Source organism: Hypomesus transpacificus, chromosome 16 (assembly GCF_021917145.1).
Source record: "Hypomesus transpacificus isolate Combined female chromosome 16, fHypTra1, whole genome shotgun sequence".
Lineage (NCBI taxonomy): Eukaryota > Metazoa > Chordata > Actinopteri > Osmeriformes > Osmeridae > Hypomesus > Hypomesus transpacificus.
Genome location: NC_061075.1, coordinates 4111154 through 4130701, shown reverse-complemented (window position 1 = coordinate 4130701; position 19548 = coordinate 4111154). Strand labels below are relative to the sequence as shown.

Here is a 19548-nt window from a genome sequence, read left to right as displayed (position 1 = left end):
CTTCCACTTTACCCCGAAAGGCATTGGTACATTTATTTGATGGAGCATGGCAACTATTGATCGGACTGGTGACCTGCGCTCTGCCATTCTTCTTTACAAAGGTTTGTTACAGCGCAGCAACATTCAGATGCTGAAATGCTGACCCAGCACCCAGCTGTCTTTGTGGTTGTGTCTGTTGCCAGGAAAGAGAAGAGCAACTACAGTTAACGCAGCATGGATAACAAGGTTATGGGGAAAGGATCCACAGCCTTAATCTACCATTTGGGCCCCTCATTGGGTTCTCGTGCGTTTGAATTTCTTACGCCTTCAGACGTATATGACTTCAAAAATGATAACTGTGTGTTATTTCGTCTTTTGCTCTGAAGCTGAGGTCCCTTGTAACAAAGTGAATCAGCGAAATAAGCATAGAAAAGGGTTGCTCTGAAAAATGAGTAATATTCAGGGGGCGTCAGATAGTGTCCATTCGATATGGTAAGAAACATGACCCTTTTACCACAAGAAAAAAATCGGCAGAAAATCAACCGAGTACGTTTTCTGAATATCGAGTCGACACTGGAAGGCGGCCAGTTGTCCAGTATATCAGAAAGGGATGTGATATATTTATCACCGTGTCCTTGCTGGACTCATTCGTTCCCATCCGGAAAGAAAAGACACTTTGTGCCATCTGTCCTTCTGCTGCCGAGAAGATAAGAGGCCCTGTGAAGGCCTTTGAACTGCGTAGCATCAATGACAAGTTTCTCTGACCCCTAATTACGATGCTGAATTAAAAACAGCCCTTCCCCTCTCACACACACACCTCTCACAGCTTGCGACAATTCCCGTCTATTTATGGACGCTCTTTGAGGCCCACGTATCAGTGAAATGTCCTGTTTTTTTTTGCTTTAGATCCCATGTCACATGTTTGTCTGTGTCCTGCAAGGACCTGTTGTTTTTTTTTCCCTGGGTCCATTTGCATCTGGGGCTCTCAACAAGCCCAGCAGCTGCCCTTTCTTCACTTTGAATCCTAATGATTACTTTCAAAGGAAAGCGCCCCTACACTACCCCCGTCAAGTGTGGGGACCAGGAGGAGTCTGTCTCCTGTTGGAGGATGCTCATCTTCACTGTGCCTTCCAACTGGCCAAGACCACCTTTAATTAGCAACCTGCGTCTTCGAAGATTGGAGCGAGAGACGGGAGTGAGAGAAGAGGATGAAGGTAAGATGCGCGGCACAAGTTACTAACACTTGCAATTCCGAATGAGTGGAAATATCGCTTGTCGTTGACGTGAATTCGGGAATAAATGCGTGGATTTGAATGGCTTTTTTTTTTTAAGACAAAATAGTGTCTATTGTTTTCCATCAGTTTTGCAACTGTTTTGACCCAGGGTTACATGCAATTTTCGTTTAAAACAATGTACATAAAAAAAAGCTCAGTTCTGCCTTGATCACTTGAATAATTTGTGACGCACTTAATATTAATTTGTGTATATATTCCCACGTTGCTCAAAGTAGTCATTTAAGTGGGCGTAATGTATAGTAGCAAATCCATTCAGATTTATTTGGATTAGTATCCATGGGTTTAATTAATACAAAAATCCATAGTCTCAGCGCTAACATGCTGATTTCCCTTTGGCAAGGTAACATCAGGGGGCTCATCTGATTCTGACAACAGCTTTTGAGTCACACAGGGTTCTGTGAGACACAATCAATCACTAAATAGAAACATCTCAAATATTACATTATTACCATTTCCACCAATTAACATTTGTAATAAGTGTAAATACTTTGTACATGTCCAGGGAACAGTCTCTAATCAAATATTGAATCTATAGAGTCTGGAAAATAGGTTGTTTTGAAAGACAATATCTATAATCATGCGATTTATGATCCATTGTTTTTTTCTGCTGTTTTGCAGATTATTTTCTGGTGAATGCCCTATAACCAGTTTTTTTGTATACGACTGGCAATTACTCGTCAACTTAATCATTGAAAATCTAGCATCGCTAATTTTCTCCTGAGGCCCATCTGCTACACACGTTGACATAATGAGGCTGGTTCTGGTCAAACCCACCAATGCAACACACCGTCTTGACTCAACTGGAGATAGTCGTCATGACCGTGACGCTGAAAACTGCAACTCAGACGGGGCATCTCCTACCGTACCATCCGAGGTCATGAGGTATCAGTACTCTGGAACAGCCCTCCATCCCCGGGCCTCCACGCGAGAACATGGCGGCAACTTCGCCCCGACCGTGTCCTCGCACGCAACCACAAACGGAGTTCCCCTTTTGCCCATTTCTTCTCCACATCCGTCTCCACTCAAAACACGGAGCACCACGCTTTCGCAGTTGAGCAATCAAGACCTGCTTTGTTTCTGCAGTCAGATAGGAAGCCCCCCTGATCTTCACCTGGGCTCTGTTCAGTCTGCCGAGTGGCATGGGACAGACACGGGACATCACAGCCAGGAATGCCACTGCGACGGTCCTCTCGACATGCTCCAGGATTCGGAGGCAGCCAGTTTTCAGCCTCGGTCAAAGCAGGGCTTCCTCAAGGACTGCCTCACCGGGTTTTCCAAGAGTGGAAATCTCAGCACTATGAAGCAACTGAGGTCCTTGGTGCCTTCGACAATAAATATTTTCCCTCAAGTCCGAAATCAAGAGGATGACATGAGAGAGATGGTTCATTCCTTCACGGATAGTTTCATGTCCCACTGTGAAGGAGAGGGAGAATTCAAAGAGCATCACCAGCGAAAACAAACCAACCATTTTCAACTCAAAGATCATCCTCTACCTCCCGTTTCGACCGCAGAAACCCCAGACCATCTTCTCAACATCCCTTTGCATTCAGTCGACTCCAGTGAAGCAAGACGGCACCTGACTTTCTCCCAGCGGCAAGGGCAGCAGCACCCGTCATTAACACCTCAGAAGATGTCAAGTCGAAGTCCACAGAACTGCTGTGTCGGCGACCTGGTCGACCTTTGCGGGGACCAGCCGCAATCACTTCAGCAGTATCTACGGCAAGACTCGGATCCCCAACGTGGTTTTCAACGAAACCCCTGGACTTCGGATGACAAAATACAACCCGTCTGCCCCAAGCATCACCAGTTCCCGGCCTATCCTCCATTCACCAGCACCGCTCGCGTAAGGAGGTCGTCTGAGGCAGCCAGCAAACGAGGAAGTATTTATTCTTCAACAAGTAGCTATCGCTGGCAGGAGAATCATTACTGTAACGAGAAGAGGAACAAGCAACCGGATAATCAGGTATGAAATCTAATAAATGCTAATGTAACTTTGTTATGCGCAGTGAGTCGCTTGGACAGCATTATTGACGGCCTGCTTTGTGTCCTCAATTGATGACTCTGTCGTTGGAGGCCCTTTGAAGAAGTTCAAAGCAGAAATTTACGTTGTCTCTCTGTTCCTTCTTAACGAGTAAACGCTCACTGTTACCATGCAGGGCCGAGACGGGTCTAAGTCGTCCCTCTCCAATTGTTCTCCACCTCCCTTAAACACCTTCCCGACCGGTGGCACCTTCAATGGAGACGCCGGGAGACCTCTGGAGAGCCACGGCACTTCCGAGACTCATTTGGCCAACCCGGCCTTTGAGAGAACGCCTGTCCAGAGTTCCTTTTTAGAGGAGGTCTTCTCGAAGGACTCCAGTAAGGCCTGCAGCAACAGTCTCACCAGGGATGGAGGTGAGGCGCCACAGAGGAAGACGAAGGACATCGGCTACCGGCTGGGCCAACGCAGGGCGCTCTTCGGGAAGCGCAAGCAGCTGAGCGACTACGCGTTGATCTGCGGGATGTTTGGGATCGTTGTCATGGTGACCGAGACGGAACTGTCCTCTGTCGTTTACACCAAGGTAACAGGGAAACCATGTTCATTCTCGCTATCAGCTGTAGAAGAAGGCTGTTTTTTTTGTTGTCGTTTTTTCGGTTGAGGTTCCCTGTGTTGTTTATCGTGTTCTTTGCTTGTGCTCTCTGCAGGCATCGACGTACTCCTTTGCGTTGAAGTGCCTCATCAGTCTCTCCACTGCTATATTGATAGGCCTCATTCTGATGTACCATGCCCGGGAAATACAGGTCAGTATAGAGGGCCATCCATCCTTCGGGCATTTTAGTGGAACAGCAGAGCACTTCCGTAAATGCATAAAGAGAATAGGCTCTCTTAATACTATGTCACGGCAATTTCATGTCTCCTACCACCTTGTTAATGTTGGTTTGAATATCCCCGCTCTCCACCTTGCTAAGGAAGAATTCGAATGGCACTGTGTAAATCTGAATCGTCAAGAGATATGGTTTCAAATACAATTTATTTAGATTATACAATTACATATGATTTAAACAAAGTACTTTGTGATCAGTCTCAACGAAGGGTGTGCTAGCCACAAATCGTTCGCAAGAGTGATCCCGAACATCCAAAGATCACAACCTCATATACACTTCAGATCAAATGGCATTCTAAAAGGTCAATCAATCAATGAAGCAAACTCTGTGATTGGCCAACTCAACTTGGTGACAGTTTGAAACAATACATCTCCCTAGCAATTGTTTCACTGTTCTTTGATGGGGCATATCTCCCCAAACCAATAGATAATAAAGCAGCAGGAGTTGACCAGCCAAATGGTCAACTGTCCTTTGTGTGACCATCTTCAAACAAGAATTTAATTAACATCACCTATGAAGCAGGAAGGGTCAGAGCAGCTTGATCCATTTATCTACCTTCCCCCAGGTCACAAGAACAATACAGCTGAACCCTCATTGTCCTTAGACCAACTGTCTCTTCCCCCAGGTGTAAAAACTCTTTCAGGTCACCCAGACTTCATGTCTCCAAATGGCATCACTACCAAATGGAGTTAAATCAACAGTCATTGTACAAAGCTTCTTAAATCTATCTTAAAACTTCTCTTAAAAGCACATTTATTGTACATATGACTAAAATTTCCTCTACAACCTCTCTTCTCCCTCCTCATGAACAGCTCTTCATGGTGGACAACGGAGCGGATGATTGGAGGATAGCCATGACCTACGAGCGGATTTTCCTGCTCATTCTGGAGCTCCTGGTCTGTGCCGTCCACCCCATCCCCGGCCAGTACGCGTTCGCCTGGACCACGCGGCTGCCCTTCACCAACCCGCCCTCGGCGGCCAAGGCCGACATCGACATCCTCCTCTCCATCCCCATGTTCCTGCGCCTCTATCTGATTGGCAGAGTCATGCTGCTGCACAGCAAGCTGTTCAGCGACGCTTCCTCGCGGAGCATCGGAGCCCTGAACAAGATTAGCTTCGACACGCGCTTCGTCATGAAGACTCTGATGACCATCTGCCCCGGCACTGTGCTTCTAGTGTTCAGCGTGTCTTGCTGGATCATCGCCGCGTGGACCGTCCGCGTGTGCGAGAGGTACGTTGCAGGGCCCAACGTGCACCCTAACGCGTCGCTACTCCGTTTCCTCCCCTCTCATGAGGGTTATCCTAACCGAGTCCTTTACAACTTCAAAACATGCTCGTCACTGATCAAATTCCTCGAAAAGTAACATGTTTCAACTTTGATCTCTCGAGATGTATTTGGTCCCTAGTGATCACCAGTGATGACCTATGACCCTTGGTGCATTTTCTGTACATCCTTAGGTATCATGACGCTCAGGGGGTGACCAGTAACTTCCTGGGAGCCATGTGGCTCATCTCCATAACCTTCCTCTCCATTGGCTACGGAGATATGGTCCCTCACACGTACTGTGGGAAAGGAGTCTGTCTACTGACAGGTATCATGGTGAGAGTTTTACAAATATATATTTTTTCATCATAGTCGTCGTCATCTGCCGCTTATCCGGGGGTCGGGTCGCGGGGGCAGCAACCTAAGCAGGGAGGCCCAGACTTCCCTCTCCCCGGCCACTTCCACCAGCTCTTCCTGGGGGACCCCGAGGCGTTCCCAGGCCAGCCGAGAGACGTAGTCCCTCCAGCGTGTCCTGGGTCTTCCCCGGGGCCTCTTCCCCGTTTTTAATCATTGTAAGGAGATAAATACGAGATAGGGACAGTATTGAAACTTGTTCGATGTCTCGCGTTCTGTTCTTCTTTGTTCGAGTTGAATCAGAGCCACGTTTGTTGCATTTCTTGTCAGCATCATTGAGTATGTTTGAACCCGTTCCAGGGTTTTGGTCATGGTGAACTAGGAATGTTCATTACTTAGACTGTCTGTAGGGAGCCGGCTGCACTGCATTGGTGGTCGCTGTGGTTGCGAGAAAGTCCGAGTTAACCCGGGCCGAGAAGCACGTTCACAATTTCATGATGGACACGCAGCTGTATAAACGGGTGAGTGGAAAATCTATCAAACGGTGTGGGCTTTTTTTTTTTTTACTGTAACACACTTCTTCCGCTTGTTACCATGGCAAATGTCCACAGGTGAAAAACACAGCAGCTAATGTCCTCAGAGAGACATGGCTCATCTACAAACACACCAAGCTGGTCCCCAAGATCGACCATGCAAAGGTTCGCAAACACCAACGCAAGTTTCTGCAAGCTATTCACCAGTGAGTATTCATCCACAACCCACAAGCGCCCGTAGAACGTAATCCATATCGTGTACAGCACTATACACACGCGCGCCAATGTCTCAAATGACTTCACTTCCTCCAAGGCTACGCAGAATCAAAATGGAGCAGAGGAAACTCATGGACCAGGCCAACACGCTCGTTGATTTGGCGAAGGTAGAAACTTGAACCCCTCATCATTCACTTCCTCTCCCTTGTCATCCTAACCCCTGTCATCAGAATCCTCCTCGTCATCATTCTCACATATTGTACACCCATGGTATCACTGATCACGGCTGGTTTTTCCTCCATGTTGCTCCGCAGACTCAGAGCATGATGTATGACTTGGTCTCAGATCTGCAGCGGCGCAGCGAGGAGATGGACAGGCGGATGGAAACCCTGGAGGGTAAACTAGACGCAATCCTCCTCAGCCTGCAAGCCCTACCGAGCATGCTCTCTCAGGCCATGACTCAGCAGCAAGCGGACTTCCTGGATGGCCTGCTCCAGCGGGTGCGGGCAGCATCGTTAGTCTCCGCTCCTCTTCCCGAGCAGCCGCGTCCATCCTCCGTGACGTCGGAAATCTTATTGCACAGTGGATCGCCTGCTGACATTCCTGAAATCTGAATGGATCCATTCAATGTTTATTTGTGTCATTTTCAGACAGTTTCTACTTTATTTAAAGTATCTGTAAGATCTTTTGGGACTTTAATTTCCCACAGGAAGAGCATAATAATTGTCCACCAGATGGCGCTATTAACTTTTGTTTGACGCTACATTGACAATTAAATGGACAACATTAGAGGATTAAAACAACTTTAACTGATCTCAAAGTGTATTGGTCTATTTAAAGGTTTTTTGTTTGAATTCCTTGTTACTTATATAAGGAATCCGGGACAATGTAGTTGCATTTAATCCATGTTTCTTACTCCGTTATTTTTATTATTAAACTGTATTTTTTGAACCCCCATCTCCTATCGGTTAGACATTTGCTATATGTTATCTTCTTCGGGCACTTTGAGGCAACATAAACTACTGTAAGTCAGAAAGGTGGGACTGTGGAGGCAGGAAACCAAGTCGTTGAAAAACAATGGAGTCTGGGTAAAAAGCTACCCCTCCTCAATGTGTGAGAGGACCTGAGTTTGTGATGGGGGTTTAGAAACAAACATGTTAATCATGGGTCCAAACATGACAATAAAAACACCACAGTAGCCTACCAAAACAAGGTAAGCCTTTCGACTTTGAATGGACTCTTAACATCCGCAGCTCAGACAAGGAACAAGAAGACCTATTTTCCTTGAAGCCCTGAATAAAACGCTGTACTTTGTTCACACTTGGCAGGGAGTTCTCCCGCCAAAGAGAACAAGGAGTTTCACTTAATGGCACAACAACAACACGCGTCATCAGCATATGGTCTGTCACATACTATTCCCAGTCTCACATTTTCGGTACACGCTAGGGTTTATATCTTCAAGACCTTATAAAAAAGTGAATAGTTAAAGGGAGGTGCATCAACGACTATTTATGTGCGCTGCTTAGTCCAACAAACGGGTCAATATGCGGAACGGCATCTTACAAAGTAGTAGTAACAGATATTTACATAATCTCGCGCCAAATTCTCGGAAGTGAACCAGTGCGACGAGACCACCGTTTTCGCGCGCTGAGCCTAAGCTCCGGTCACACTGGGGATTGACGGAGTTTGCAGCCTATTAGGCGCATAAACCGAAATGGCCTTATCCAATGGTGAAACAAAGAGCAGGCGGGGAAACAAACTATTGAAGATTCTTATTGATTCAGTCTTCAACTGCATTCAGAAGGGTAGTGCGTGGAACTTTGACCAAGAAGTTGTTTAGGGAATACGATTGACGGGTTTTTAACATATTTTTTCCTGATTGCATTTGGACTATAAATAGGTAACGTAATGACTAAACTTGTTCAACTTATGAAACTAGATAGCTAGCTTTAAAGCTACTTGTAGCTTGATCAAACTTGTTAAAAAGAGTTCCTCAACGTGGCTAGCTTGAACTGGTAAGATTAAAAAAGATTCGAGTCCTCGTCCACAACTGACTTAACCGTTCCTGAAAAATCGTGAAGACTTTAAATGTGTAGCAAGCGTTAACGTTGTCTGCTCTTCAGCCACTGATGGACACATCGCTAGCTAGCTACATTTGCTACAAGTTAGCGCCCTTAACGTGGTGCGCTGTCACAGTCAACGTCGATGAATGAGGAAAGGATTATGAAGCTGCAGCATTTTCGTGGTAGCCATATGGCTAGCTTGCTGGCGTGTTTATATTGTGTAGTTGAATAGTCTGAACCTCTACATTTGATGCACGTTTGATGGTAGTCTAGTTGATCTCTTCATGGTCACGGCCACGCTCGCCTTGCACCATCGGGCCAGCTGACCCGAGGAGACCTCGCCTACAACAGTGGCCCAGCTGTGCTCAAATCAACAGTGGATTTAAGGCACTTAAAAGACGAATAACGTTACTGGTGTTTACACTGTTTGTGCTGCCCTAAAATACACAGGTCACTCGTCCGAACTCAGCACCTATTGTGTTCTCACAGCGTGGTTGACAAAACTGCCGTGAATGGAAGCCACATTGTTTAATAGCGCTCCCTCGCGCTCGGATGGGGTCTCTGTAGTGACTTTTAAAGGGGTGGGAGTGGCTTGTGCAGTTTCCCGCACTGTATTGAAATCAGCATATTGTAAAAGTAGATCAATGCACATTGACCACTGCCTGCATTGCTTAGATGCTAGGGATCAGAGGTGGATTAAATAAATAAATAACAAATCTACTGAAGTTAAATATTAACCACCAGCTGCTGTATATTTACCCATAATGCCCTCCCTTTCTCACAGGGCAGCTGCAATGTGGATTCAAGTGCGCACCATGGATGGGAAGGAGACCCATCGGATCGACTCCCTTTCCAAACTCACCAAGGTGGATGATTTGCGAGTGAAGATTCTGGAACTCTTCAAGGTTGAACCAGATAGACAGAGGCTGTTCTACAGGGGCAAACAGGTGAGACTGAAACGGGGTCCATTTCAAAGTTGTCAAGATGACAGTATCCGCATTAGGCATTGGAAAAGTTCCTGTTTTGGTTTACTATACGTGGGACTTTAGGAGGAAGATGAACACATCTCGTGTCGGTTTGTGCATACAGGTTAGGACTTTATTATACAGCTATTGATATACAGCTATTATGGGTGAAATGGTCCACTAGGGATTGTCTGGAGCTCAACCAAAGAATTCCAATGTGCCTGTACATGCTACAAATGGCAAATAAACGTGAACTTTACCTTATTCTGGAAGGCCATGCAATAAAGATTAAACTGGATTAACTTTTCCCAATTGAAAAGACTGACGAGGGATTTTGAGGCTGTTTCCATGACAAATGTTTGTTTTGGTATGATCTCATCATACTACTGTACTTTCTTTGTTACTTAAAAATAATAATAATGTGGTGTCTAATAACTTGGTGGTGCTCGTCTTGGCCAAGACGCTCTTGAAAAAGAGATTCACAATCCCTTTTTGAACCCTTAATGGCTAAAATACTGCTAAAGGCATGAATCTAAATAAGTAAACCACACATGCATACAAACAAAAATAGACAGTCTAAGCAAAAACTTCTGAACCTCTTTCAAAAACCGGCCACAGAAGCTAAAAAGGAGATGCAAACCCACATGTGTGACTGTTACATTCCGCACTGAGGGTGTTCAGGTGTCTGACGTTCAACTTCAGCCAATCCCTAACGTGTGCCCCCCCGCTCACAGATGGAGGACGGCCACACCATTTTCGACTACAACGTGGGCCTGAACGACATCGTGCAGCTGCTGGTCCGCCAGGCCCGACCTGCCGCAGGCCTCAAGAGCAAAGACAAAGAGGCCGAGCTCTCCGACTCCGACTCTGGCTGCGGCTCGGCGCAGAGCGAGTCCGACAAGAGCTCGACGCACGGCGAGGCGGAGGCGCCGGCGGCGGGCACCTCGGGCCAGACCGACGCCCCCGACCTCGTCGATCCCGGGTTCGGCTTCTACAAGGTGGGTGGAGACTTTTCTGGAAGGGTTACGAAACGTGTTTGCCCTAGGAGTCGTCATTCATCCCGTGTTATATTTATGTCTCCGCCACATATCACTCGTGTTACACACGCACCCAGTTGTGGGGATTCTCCAATAACGGTGACCAAAAGCAGCAGTTTTCCCAAACGTTTCTCTTCTCGTCTCTGTAGATAAATGAGTTTGTCGATGCCAGAGATCTAAACATGGGCGCCTGGTTCGAGGCCCAGATTGTGAACGTCACAAACACTCCAAAGACCCCCGAGGAGGAGGGAGCAGACGCTAAACTCGCAGAGGAGGAAATCCGCTACCATGTCAAATACGAAGAGTAAGTAAAAAAAAATATATATATATATACATTTTTTTTAAATATATTTTTATATATATATCTATATATATATATTACACACACACACTTTGTCATATCATTTTCACTAACTGAGTTTGTCTGTTGTGCTTGGCGAGGACATTTTAAACGGGTCAGTGTGCAACTAGGCTACTGCTTGGGGAAATTCTGTCTGTCTTGCCTGTGAGGGGAAACGTAGTTTTGCGAAGCTTGATTTAAGATGTCCAAACCACTTCCAGCTTGCTCGAGCCTAAAATTCCCCACTTCCACCCCCACACTTAATCTATCTCTGCAGTGCAGTAGGTAGTGTTTTATAAGGCGAAGAGGCACTGGTATTGTTTGTTATGCGAAGTCCCCTTGGTTACAATACCACTCCCTCGTTTTGGGGGCTTTGAGAATGGTTAGCTAAGCCCCATATTTTATTATTGCAGTTAAACAATGTCAACAGAATAGGGTAGTATAAGCAGTATTTTGGTTTCAGTTTGGCGAGAAAGAATGGTTGCTCAAAGTCTGTTATTACTGCGCGTAATCCTCATCCAAAGGCACACTTGCATTGGCTTGCTTGCAAGTGTGTAAGAAACTGAGGAACATTAAACTGAACTATGAATTTTGACGCCGCCTGCGCTAGCGACGGCTCTTCTCAGTGTTCAGACAGCCCCTCGTGTCGCGTTCACTGTCGACGTATCAGTGCTCTCCAAGATGGCCGTATGTAGGAAGCACCTGTAGTTGTGGATGAGTTGCATACTGAGTGTGTGTGCGTGTGTGGTCTCCAGTTACCCCGAGAACCCGGTGGTGCAGCTGCTGGCGAAGGATGTGCGGCCCCGCGCCCGCACCGTGTACCAGTGGCACCAGCTGGAGCCGGGCATGGTGGTCATGGTGAACTACAACCCGGACGAGCCCAAAGAGCGCGGCTACTGGTACGACGCCACGATCCAGAAGAAGAAGGAGACGCGCACCGTCCACGAGATCCACGCCAAGATACTGCTCGGGTGAGCTCACCCCGCTCATGCCTTGTGTTTTGTACACGCCTCGGGGGTTTCTGTTAATACTTACAGCTATGCCCATGAGAAACCTCTCTTGGTATAACACGTATAGGAACGTGACAAACGCCGTTTCTGCCGTGTTGTTTTTTGGTCTAGTGTTAAATGTGCACTTGGTCGAGTCATTCGACACGCTCGATAAGGGACAGACTTGGTAAATGTGGAGTGTCTAGTGATGTGTGGGTGGGTCGTGGACGTGTTTGCTGAGAATCCAGTGTTTTATTTCAGCGATGCGGGTGATTCCCTGAATGACTGTCGGATCATGTTCCTCACGGAGATCTACAAGATTGAAGAGCCCGGTGTTCTGGATGGTTCTGCAGCCGGGTCCGACAGCCCCATGAAAAGTAGGTTTTGGCAGAAGTCATTTGGATGTTCATTTTCGGGGTATATCAAGACCGGAAATAGATTTTGTATGTTTTTGGGGTTAAGACGCCTTTGGAAGAAATACTTTTCATAATAAAATTGTGAATATCGATGTAGTTTAACCAAAGAAGTGGTCTTTGTGAGCTAAATCGCGCCTCTCCACACGCCGCAGGATCCAACGGGCCCGAGTGCAAGCACTGCAAGGACAACCCCGCCAAGAACTGCCGCTGGTGCAACTGCCACGTGTGCGGCGTGAAGCAGGACCCCGACAAGCAGCTGCTGTGCGACGAGTGCGACATGGCCTTCCACATCTACTGCCTCAACCCCCCCCTCAGCACCATCCCCGAGGACGAGGACTGGTCAGTGGCAGGGAGGGACAGATGGGGGTCGCTCTTTTTGAGGAGGGGGGGGTTGGGGGTGGTGGCCGTTGGTGGAGATTAATCCTATTTGAATTCATTAGTCTGGGGCCTCCCACAGTCTGTCCGGTGTCCCTTGTTGAGTGTTGGTATGGTATTGAGAGACCATTATGTTTTCATGAAACGTTTGGGTTTTGAATTGCATCAATTCCGCGTCACAGACGCTCACCGCGTCTATTGGAAATGTTCCAGGTACTGTCCCGAGTGCCGCACCGACTCCAGCGAGGTAGTCCTGGCCGGGGAGAAGCTGAAGGAGAGCAAGAAGAAGTCCAGGATGGCCTCCGCCAGCTCCTCCAGTCAGAGGGACTGGGGAAAGGTAACGCACCCTTTCGCAAGACGTATTTATTTGTATCATTTTCAGTTGATGAGGCACTTAGTTTCTCTGCTTTCTTGAACCCCACCACAGGGTATGGCTTGTGTGGGCCGCACCAAGCAGTGCACCATCGTTCCCTCGAACCACCACGGCCCCATCCCCGGAGTCCCTGTGGGAACCCTCTGGAAGTTCAGAGTGCAGGTAAACAACACCCTGTCAACCAACTGACAACCCCATCAACATTACATTTAGCAGACGCTCTTATCCAGAGCGACTTACAGTAAGTACATTCCCCCGAGGCAAGTACGGTGAAGTGCCTTGCACAACGTCATTTGGCACGGACGGGAATCGATCCGCCAACCTTCTGATTACTAGCCCGGTTCCCTAACTGCTCAGCCACCTGACTCCCTGACATGTTTCACAGTCTTGTTTTTAGAGGGTTTATTCAGTGTCCCAAGTAACGCGCCACCCTGGCTGTGTTGAGCGGCGATATTTGGTACAAAGCCAGTCCTTCCTGACCTCGTTCCTGTGTGTGCAGGTCAGCGAGTCCGGAGTCCACAGACCCCACGTCGCCGGGATTCACGGGAGGAGCAACGACGGGGCCTACTCCCTGGTGCTGGCAGGGGGATACGAGGACGATGTGGTAAGCTGGACACCAAGTCTTCAGCCAGGCCACGCTCAAAGTTAACAAGCCCTCCCTAGCTCTCCCTTGATTGGAGGATGACACTGATGCTGCTCGTCTATTGGTTGCAGGACGATGGAAACGAGTTCACCTACACTGGCTCCGGGGGGCGGGACCTCTCGGGGAACAAGAGGACCGCCGAGCAGTCGTGCGATCAGAAGCTCACCAACATGAACAGGTATTTGCGCCAACCGCTCTTCCAAAAATGGCCACCCCGACTCCAACACTAGCATCGCGCCATTGCTAACCCAATCCAGCCCGCTTCGCGAGGGACTTAACCCCACTGTGGTGTACCCCAGGGCCCTCGCGCTCAACTGCAACGCGGCGGTGAACGAGAAGGACGGCGCCGAGGCCCGGGACTGGAAGGCTGGCAAGCCCGTCAGGGTGGTGCGCAGCTCCAAGGGACGCAAGCACAGCAAGTTCAGCCCCGAAGACGGCAACAGATACGACGGCATCTACAAGGTAGGGAAACGGGGGAGCGCCCGGAGACTCGCAGGGCCGATGAATGGGTGGATCTTTTTTTTTATAGCCATCTGTACTTTTCGAGCTTTTATATTGGTTCTCTCTTGTAGCAGTGTGGGTTTGGACTGGATAGCCTTTACTCGCACTGCTTGATAAGATTCCAGAACGTACACACGCCACAATCTCCACGTTGTCTGAGTAGATCCGCGAGGTAACTCTAACCTCAGATGAGCGGTTAGGGAATCTGGCTATTAATGAGAAGGTTGCCGGTTCGATTCCCATGCAAAATGACGTTGTCCTTGGGCAAGGCACTTATCCCTACTTGCCTCTGGGGGAATGTCCCTGGACTTGCTGTAAGACGCTCTGGATACGAGCGTCTGCTAAATGACGAGATGGTAACCGTGTGTCGTGACAGGTGGTGAAGTACTGGCCGGAGAAGGGCAAGTCTGGCTTCCTGGTCTGGAGGTACATGCTGAAGCGCAACGACGACGAGCCGGCGCCGTGGACCCGGGACGGGAAGGAGCGCGTCAAGAAGCTGGGCCTCACCATGCAGGTAGACTCCCCCCCCCCCCCCCCCCCCCCCCCCCCCCCCCCCCCCCCCCCCGAAGGCCACGACATCAGCCCTCCGTCGGGGAGTTCTTCATTGTCTTTTTGAAACCTTTTTTACTTTAAGACCTATCCCGGGTGAAAACATTCATCTGTGTTGGAAGTGTTCAACTGAAATCTCGCGACGGGCGGCATCTGTGTTTTTCTGACGGTTGGTTTGGGTTTCCTTCCAGTACCCCGAGGGTTACCTGGAGGCAGTGGCCGCCAAGGAGAAAGAGAAGGAGAAGGAGAACAAGCAGGAAGAAGAGCTGACCGAGACGCCCACTAAGGGAAAGAGGAAGAGGAAGTCTCAAAGCTCTGGTGAGTTAACAGCCCTCTCTCCCCCCCTATCACGGTCCAATCCAAGTGCTTCAACGTACGCGTAGTGGTGGCGCGCTCCGCTTCAGCCGAGCGGAGAAAAACGCCAGGCTAGCTCGCGAGCCGAACGATGCATGTACGCTAGTCAGTCGTCGTCATGGTCACGCGTGCCGTTTTGTCTGTGTTCCTAGCCGAGGAGAAGGCGTCTCCAGCCAAGGGCACCCCCAAAAAGATGAAGGTGGAGTCCTACAAACTGACCCGCGAGCAGAAGGCCCTCGTCAAGGACGACGAGGCCAACAAGAGGATCTGGGGCGAAGCCATGGAGTCCCTGGTTCTCGGACCGGTAAGACGACCACAGGCGCCCCTCCCAATTCGACGCCCTCAACCCCGCATTAGGATATCTTTCTGTGGATATCCGACTGACTGCTGAAATGCACTGGTGGGATCTCGCGTACGAGTGCCTAATTGTCATCTTGCTCCTGCAGAGGTTTTTGAACAAAGTCGAGGAGGTCTTCTTGTGCATATGCTGCCAGGAAGTGGTCTACCAGCCAGTCACAACAGAGTGCCAACACAATGTCTGCAGGGTAAGTTGAGCACCCTTGAGCTAAAAATGTATTTGAACATGATTTCATGGTAAACCATGAAATGCAAATGTCCTACAACTTCTCCATTTGGTGTGTCGCCTTCTAAAAATAAACTCAAGCGTGGCCAGATATGCACTGACGGCTGACCCGTATCTTCTCACCCAGGAATGCCTCCAACGGTCTTTTAAGGCGGAAGTGTACACCTGCCCTGCCTGCAGACACGATCTCGGCAAAAACTACTCCATGAATGTCAACAAACCCCTCCAAGCCATCCTCCAGCAGCTGTTCCCCGGCTACAGCAGTGGACGGTGATCACCTGTGACAGTCTGTTCAACCCACCAGGGGAACAGCATGAACTTATGAGGGCAACTTAGCATGTCAGTACAGTACAAAAGAATCGCTTTCTTAATATATTTTACAAATATGAAAGAGAAAAAGAAAAACGTTCTGCCTCTTTGCCCATCCCCCTCCCCAAAAGTCCTTGAACTGGTAATGTTATAGAAACTGCCTTGATCAGATGTATTTGTAACCCGCAGCGTTGTCCGAGTGCATTTTGACCCGAAACGCCAAAACCCAATTAATGCCTACTTCCTTTTTGAGCAAATGCCTTATAACCATAGAATGCAGGGTCTTCTAAGAGCTGATGGAAGCCAAACGTCAGTTGACATCAGCCGCATCCGTTTTTGAAAGAGAAAAGGCTAGGACACTCCCAAATGGAACATGTATTCAAGCTCACCAAATCCGTTGACGTCTCATTTGGTGGAACTGTTCTCGTGTCAATGGCACAGTCCCATATCCTTAAAAAAAAAAGTCCGTTACCTGCCTTTTGTTATGTGTTGACTGGGAAACGAAGCCACCTTGTATTTTTAGGAAATCAAGGTGGAGGAGTATTACACATGGGAGCAAAGTGTAGGAAGAATTGCGTGGATGAACTTGGTATTGTCTCCAACCAAGAAGCATTTGAGTTTGAAGTTCTCTAAAGTGCTCAGTTGCGATGTGTGTCTTCTTTTACAAGGGTTTCAGTGCGAGTTTGAATTAACATTCCAATAACACTTTCACTCATGCTGCCTTTTTCAAGTGATTTGCTTTATCACATCACTTGTAATACATGAGAACGTTTTCCTAACATGATTAAAACAATGTAAACATTTGACAGAAGAAAAGTCTCCTGCCCCTGAACTAATCTAGAAAATGGGTGATTTGATATTTTGTTCCATGTCTTGTAGAATTATTAATTATCCCTTTTAAATATAACATGTATTCACGTTTACTCTTTGTTGTATAAGCATAGGGATTCCATCTTATGAGTTTGAAACGAGTCCAAAGAAGCCAATCACTTAACCAGTAGGGAATTGTAGAGTTCCTGTTTTGGGTTTCCACTAAACTCTTTGAGATAAGCAATTCTGTGGAAACCCTAAATATTTAGCTCTGTAGGTCTTGTCCCTTGGCAGTGGACAGGAAATATTTAAGAATCAAAATTTGTACTTTGTTGGGTAATTTCTTTTTTTTTTTTTCTTTTTTTTTATACTTCCGTTTTAATCCTTTTATTGGTGTGTATCAGCGTTCGATTCCATCTCCTGCGTCTCCTTGGCTTGCTCATTTTTGTGTTTTATGGTTATTTTGTGAAGGAATTACGAGCAAAAGATATTCAAGGAAGCTGTTAGACCGGTGATTAGTTGATGTGAGGCCAGAAGAAAAATGTCCAGGTTAGGGAGAAGCACAGGAACAGAACACCTTCCTTGCTAAATGAATGCCAGTGGCTGCAGATATTAGTAATACCTCAAATATTTACAAGATTTGCATAGACTGGAAATGTATATTTTCTGAAATTGTATATTTTTTAGTACATTTTAGCTGTTTGATATGTAGTTTTAGATGTATTACTACTTGCTTGCACATGTTTGGTGCAACATTTCCAATAAATTTTCAGCCTTTTATAAAATAAAAAGTGCAACATTTTAAGCTTGTTCTGGATCCCTTTTAGTATTTTAACACCTTGTTCTTAAAAGCACCACACTAAAATGCTGTTGCATATATTTCCGTGGAAGAGAAGTGAAAAGTGTTTCCCTTTTTTGCCACCTTAGTGGATGTGTAAAACTTGCCATGTAGTCATTTGGGTTGTTTGAAGCAAGGCGGTTTGGTGTTTTATGATGTGCCTATTATGCATACTTATGCCAAAGTAGTGCAAACTATATTCAAGGCTTATCTTACAGGCATACTATGTAAAGTGCATTCGGGGTCTGAGCAATTAGGAAGTTGAGACCTGCCTGGGCGTCTCGTAGGAATAATGCTTCCTAAGCCAAATAAAAGGTACATTGCTTGATGTACAATGCTATTAGTAAACGTGCAATAAACCCATATTCACAAATGCATGCACAGAATTGTGAGATCAGCATCTTTGCCTTTTTACTGACTGTTAAACTTAATTGTCAAGGAGATTTGTTAAACGTATCGAAACCATTTCTATGTACCCTAACCAGTATGTTAGGGTTCCTACGTGTGTTATGTGCGTTAACGTGATAGGCTAAGATATTAGTCCATTATTACCGAAACCAACAACATCTCGAGAACGCAGAAATGGGTGGTTACTACTACGTGGTCAAGCCAATCACACGCCCCATTACCGTGTAGTAGGCGTGAGGCTGACGTCTGCTTTCAACCTAGCTTTCAAGCTAGCGTAGCTAGTGAAGATAATCGATAGATTGGATTTCATATAACGAGACAAATAGAAAGGGGAACATTAAGAAAGAGACATAGTTTACTGCAGGAGGTAATGATTAATTATTTGTTAATTCTGGATGCATCATTGCACCGACCTAACACGTGCTATTTCGGTGGGGATTTAAAGAGTTGTGATGGCTGTCGTCGGGGGTGTTTTGTTGACTTTTATGCATGGAATGGAGGAAGCTAGCTAGCTAGGGTAGGGGGGTGATTACTGATTGCGGTTCAACTGTGATGTTTTTATAAACTATACTCTTGCTATATCCTTGCTTTTAGTCGTTATGCCAAATAGTCGATGTGTTTTTGCCTCACTATCTAACGCCGCTATCGGTATACTCACTGGCCTTGTATCATTTAGCTTGCAGGCTATTTTATCACAGTCAGTCAGCAGTAGAATTACACGGGTTTACTGTCACTTTCACATTGCAGCAGTGCCTGCCAGCTAGCTAGCCATGTTGGCGTGTAAAATTAAAGTTAACCTATTGACTGTCATTTTAACGTGCACATTGTAGTATTCTTTGTTTGTGAACATTGTGTTACCTGCACGTAACTACCAGTTTGTTACACAGTTACATTAGGTCTTGAAGGTAGCGTAGCTTGCTAGCTAGCGCCCCCATTTTTGTTTTTGAAAGACAGCTGTAGTAGTAAGATTGCTTCCTTTGCTTATACTTGGCGAGGCCCTCCCACAGAACGTGTCTGAGATGTAAGCTAGTTTCTGGATAAGAATGCTTTTATTTATTCATACACCGTTGCCTTATAAATGTTGAAACTAATATAAATCAGTATCTTTGAGAAACGTTGTTGGGTAGGCCTTACGGACGAATGAATTATTTGGAGGCTACTCAGGAGTTGGAAATCCTGTATTTTGATGACAAAGGGAAGTTCAACTGAATTAAATGTCGACTATGAATAATTATATGTTTACTATCGCGCATACAACAGGTTTACAATTACCCGTTTATTTTAATCAGCCATCCATCTTTATCACTGTTTTTGTTGATATATATTGACTAATTTAGACAAACCGATGATTAGTCTTTGGCAAACTTGTCTGAGTAATTAAGTTAGCAGTATGCAGTTAGTTGGTGATATACAAGTCGTTTGTGACACATTTAGGCCATAGCCAATGGCTGAACCACATCAAATAATTGGCATTTGCAGGGTTCAAACA

General features: G+C 46.7%; 3 protein-coding genes across 5 annotated transcripts in view; all 3 read left to right on the top strand.

Annotated features, from left to right (window-relative positions):
• Nucleotides 1-23: 23 nt before the first annotated feature.
• LOC124478740 (small conductance calcium-activated potassium channel protein 3-like) lies at nt 24-7455 on the top strand. Its single transcript, XM_047037151.1, has 10 exons — nt 24-1193; nt 1893-3237; nt 3431-3835; nt 3960-4055; nt 4952-5370; nt 5598-5739; nt 6168-6278; nt 6369-6496; nt 6604-6673; nt 6821-7455. Exons 2-10 carry the CDS (start codon nt 2023-2025, stop codon nt 7118-7120), a joined length of 2886 nt encoding a protein of 961 aa, XP_046893107.1. The 5' UTR covers nt 24-1193; nt 1893-2022; the 3' UTR covers nt 7121-7455.
• A 771-nt stretch (nt 7456-8226) lies between these two features.
• On the top strand, nt 8227-17906 carry uhrf1 (ubiquitin-like with PHD and ring finger domains 1). Of its 2 annotated transcripts, XM_047037152.1 has the most exons (17): nt 8227-8406; nt 9354-9516; nt 10269-10532; nt 10721-10875; nt 11667-11882; nt 12162-12277; nt 12469-12655; nt 12905-13028; nt 13119-13226; nt 13564-13668; nt 13779-13885; nt 14007-14169; nt 14585-14722; nt 14949-15075; nt 15264-15415; nt 15558-15656; nt 15822-17905. In XM_047037152.1, exons 2-17 carry the CDS (start codon nt 9364-9366, stop codon nt 15966-15968), a joined length of 2361 nt encoding a protein of 786 aa, XP_046893108.1. In that variant the 5' UTR covers nt 8227-8406; nt 9354-9363; the 3' UTR covers nt 15969-17905. The 2 variants fall into 2 exon arrangements, with proteins under 2 accessions (XP_046893108.1, XP_046893109.1); XM_047037153.1 differs by lacking the exon at nt 8227-8406 and having other exon boundaries at nt 9355-9516; nt 15822-17906.
• Nucleotides 17907-18292: 386 nt separating this feature from the next.
• The window catches only part of kdm4b (lysine (K)-specific demethylase 4B), a 38637-nt gene continuing 37381 nt past the window's right edge, over nt 18293-19548 (top strand). The window contains exon 1 of one of the 2 annotated variants that reach the window (XM_047037149.1): nt 18293-18426. The gene's annotated coding sequence lies outside the window, so the exon portion shown is untranslated. The other variant, XM_047037150.1, reaches the window with a different exon arrangement.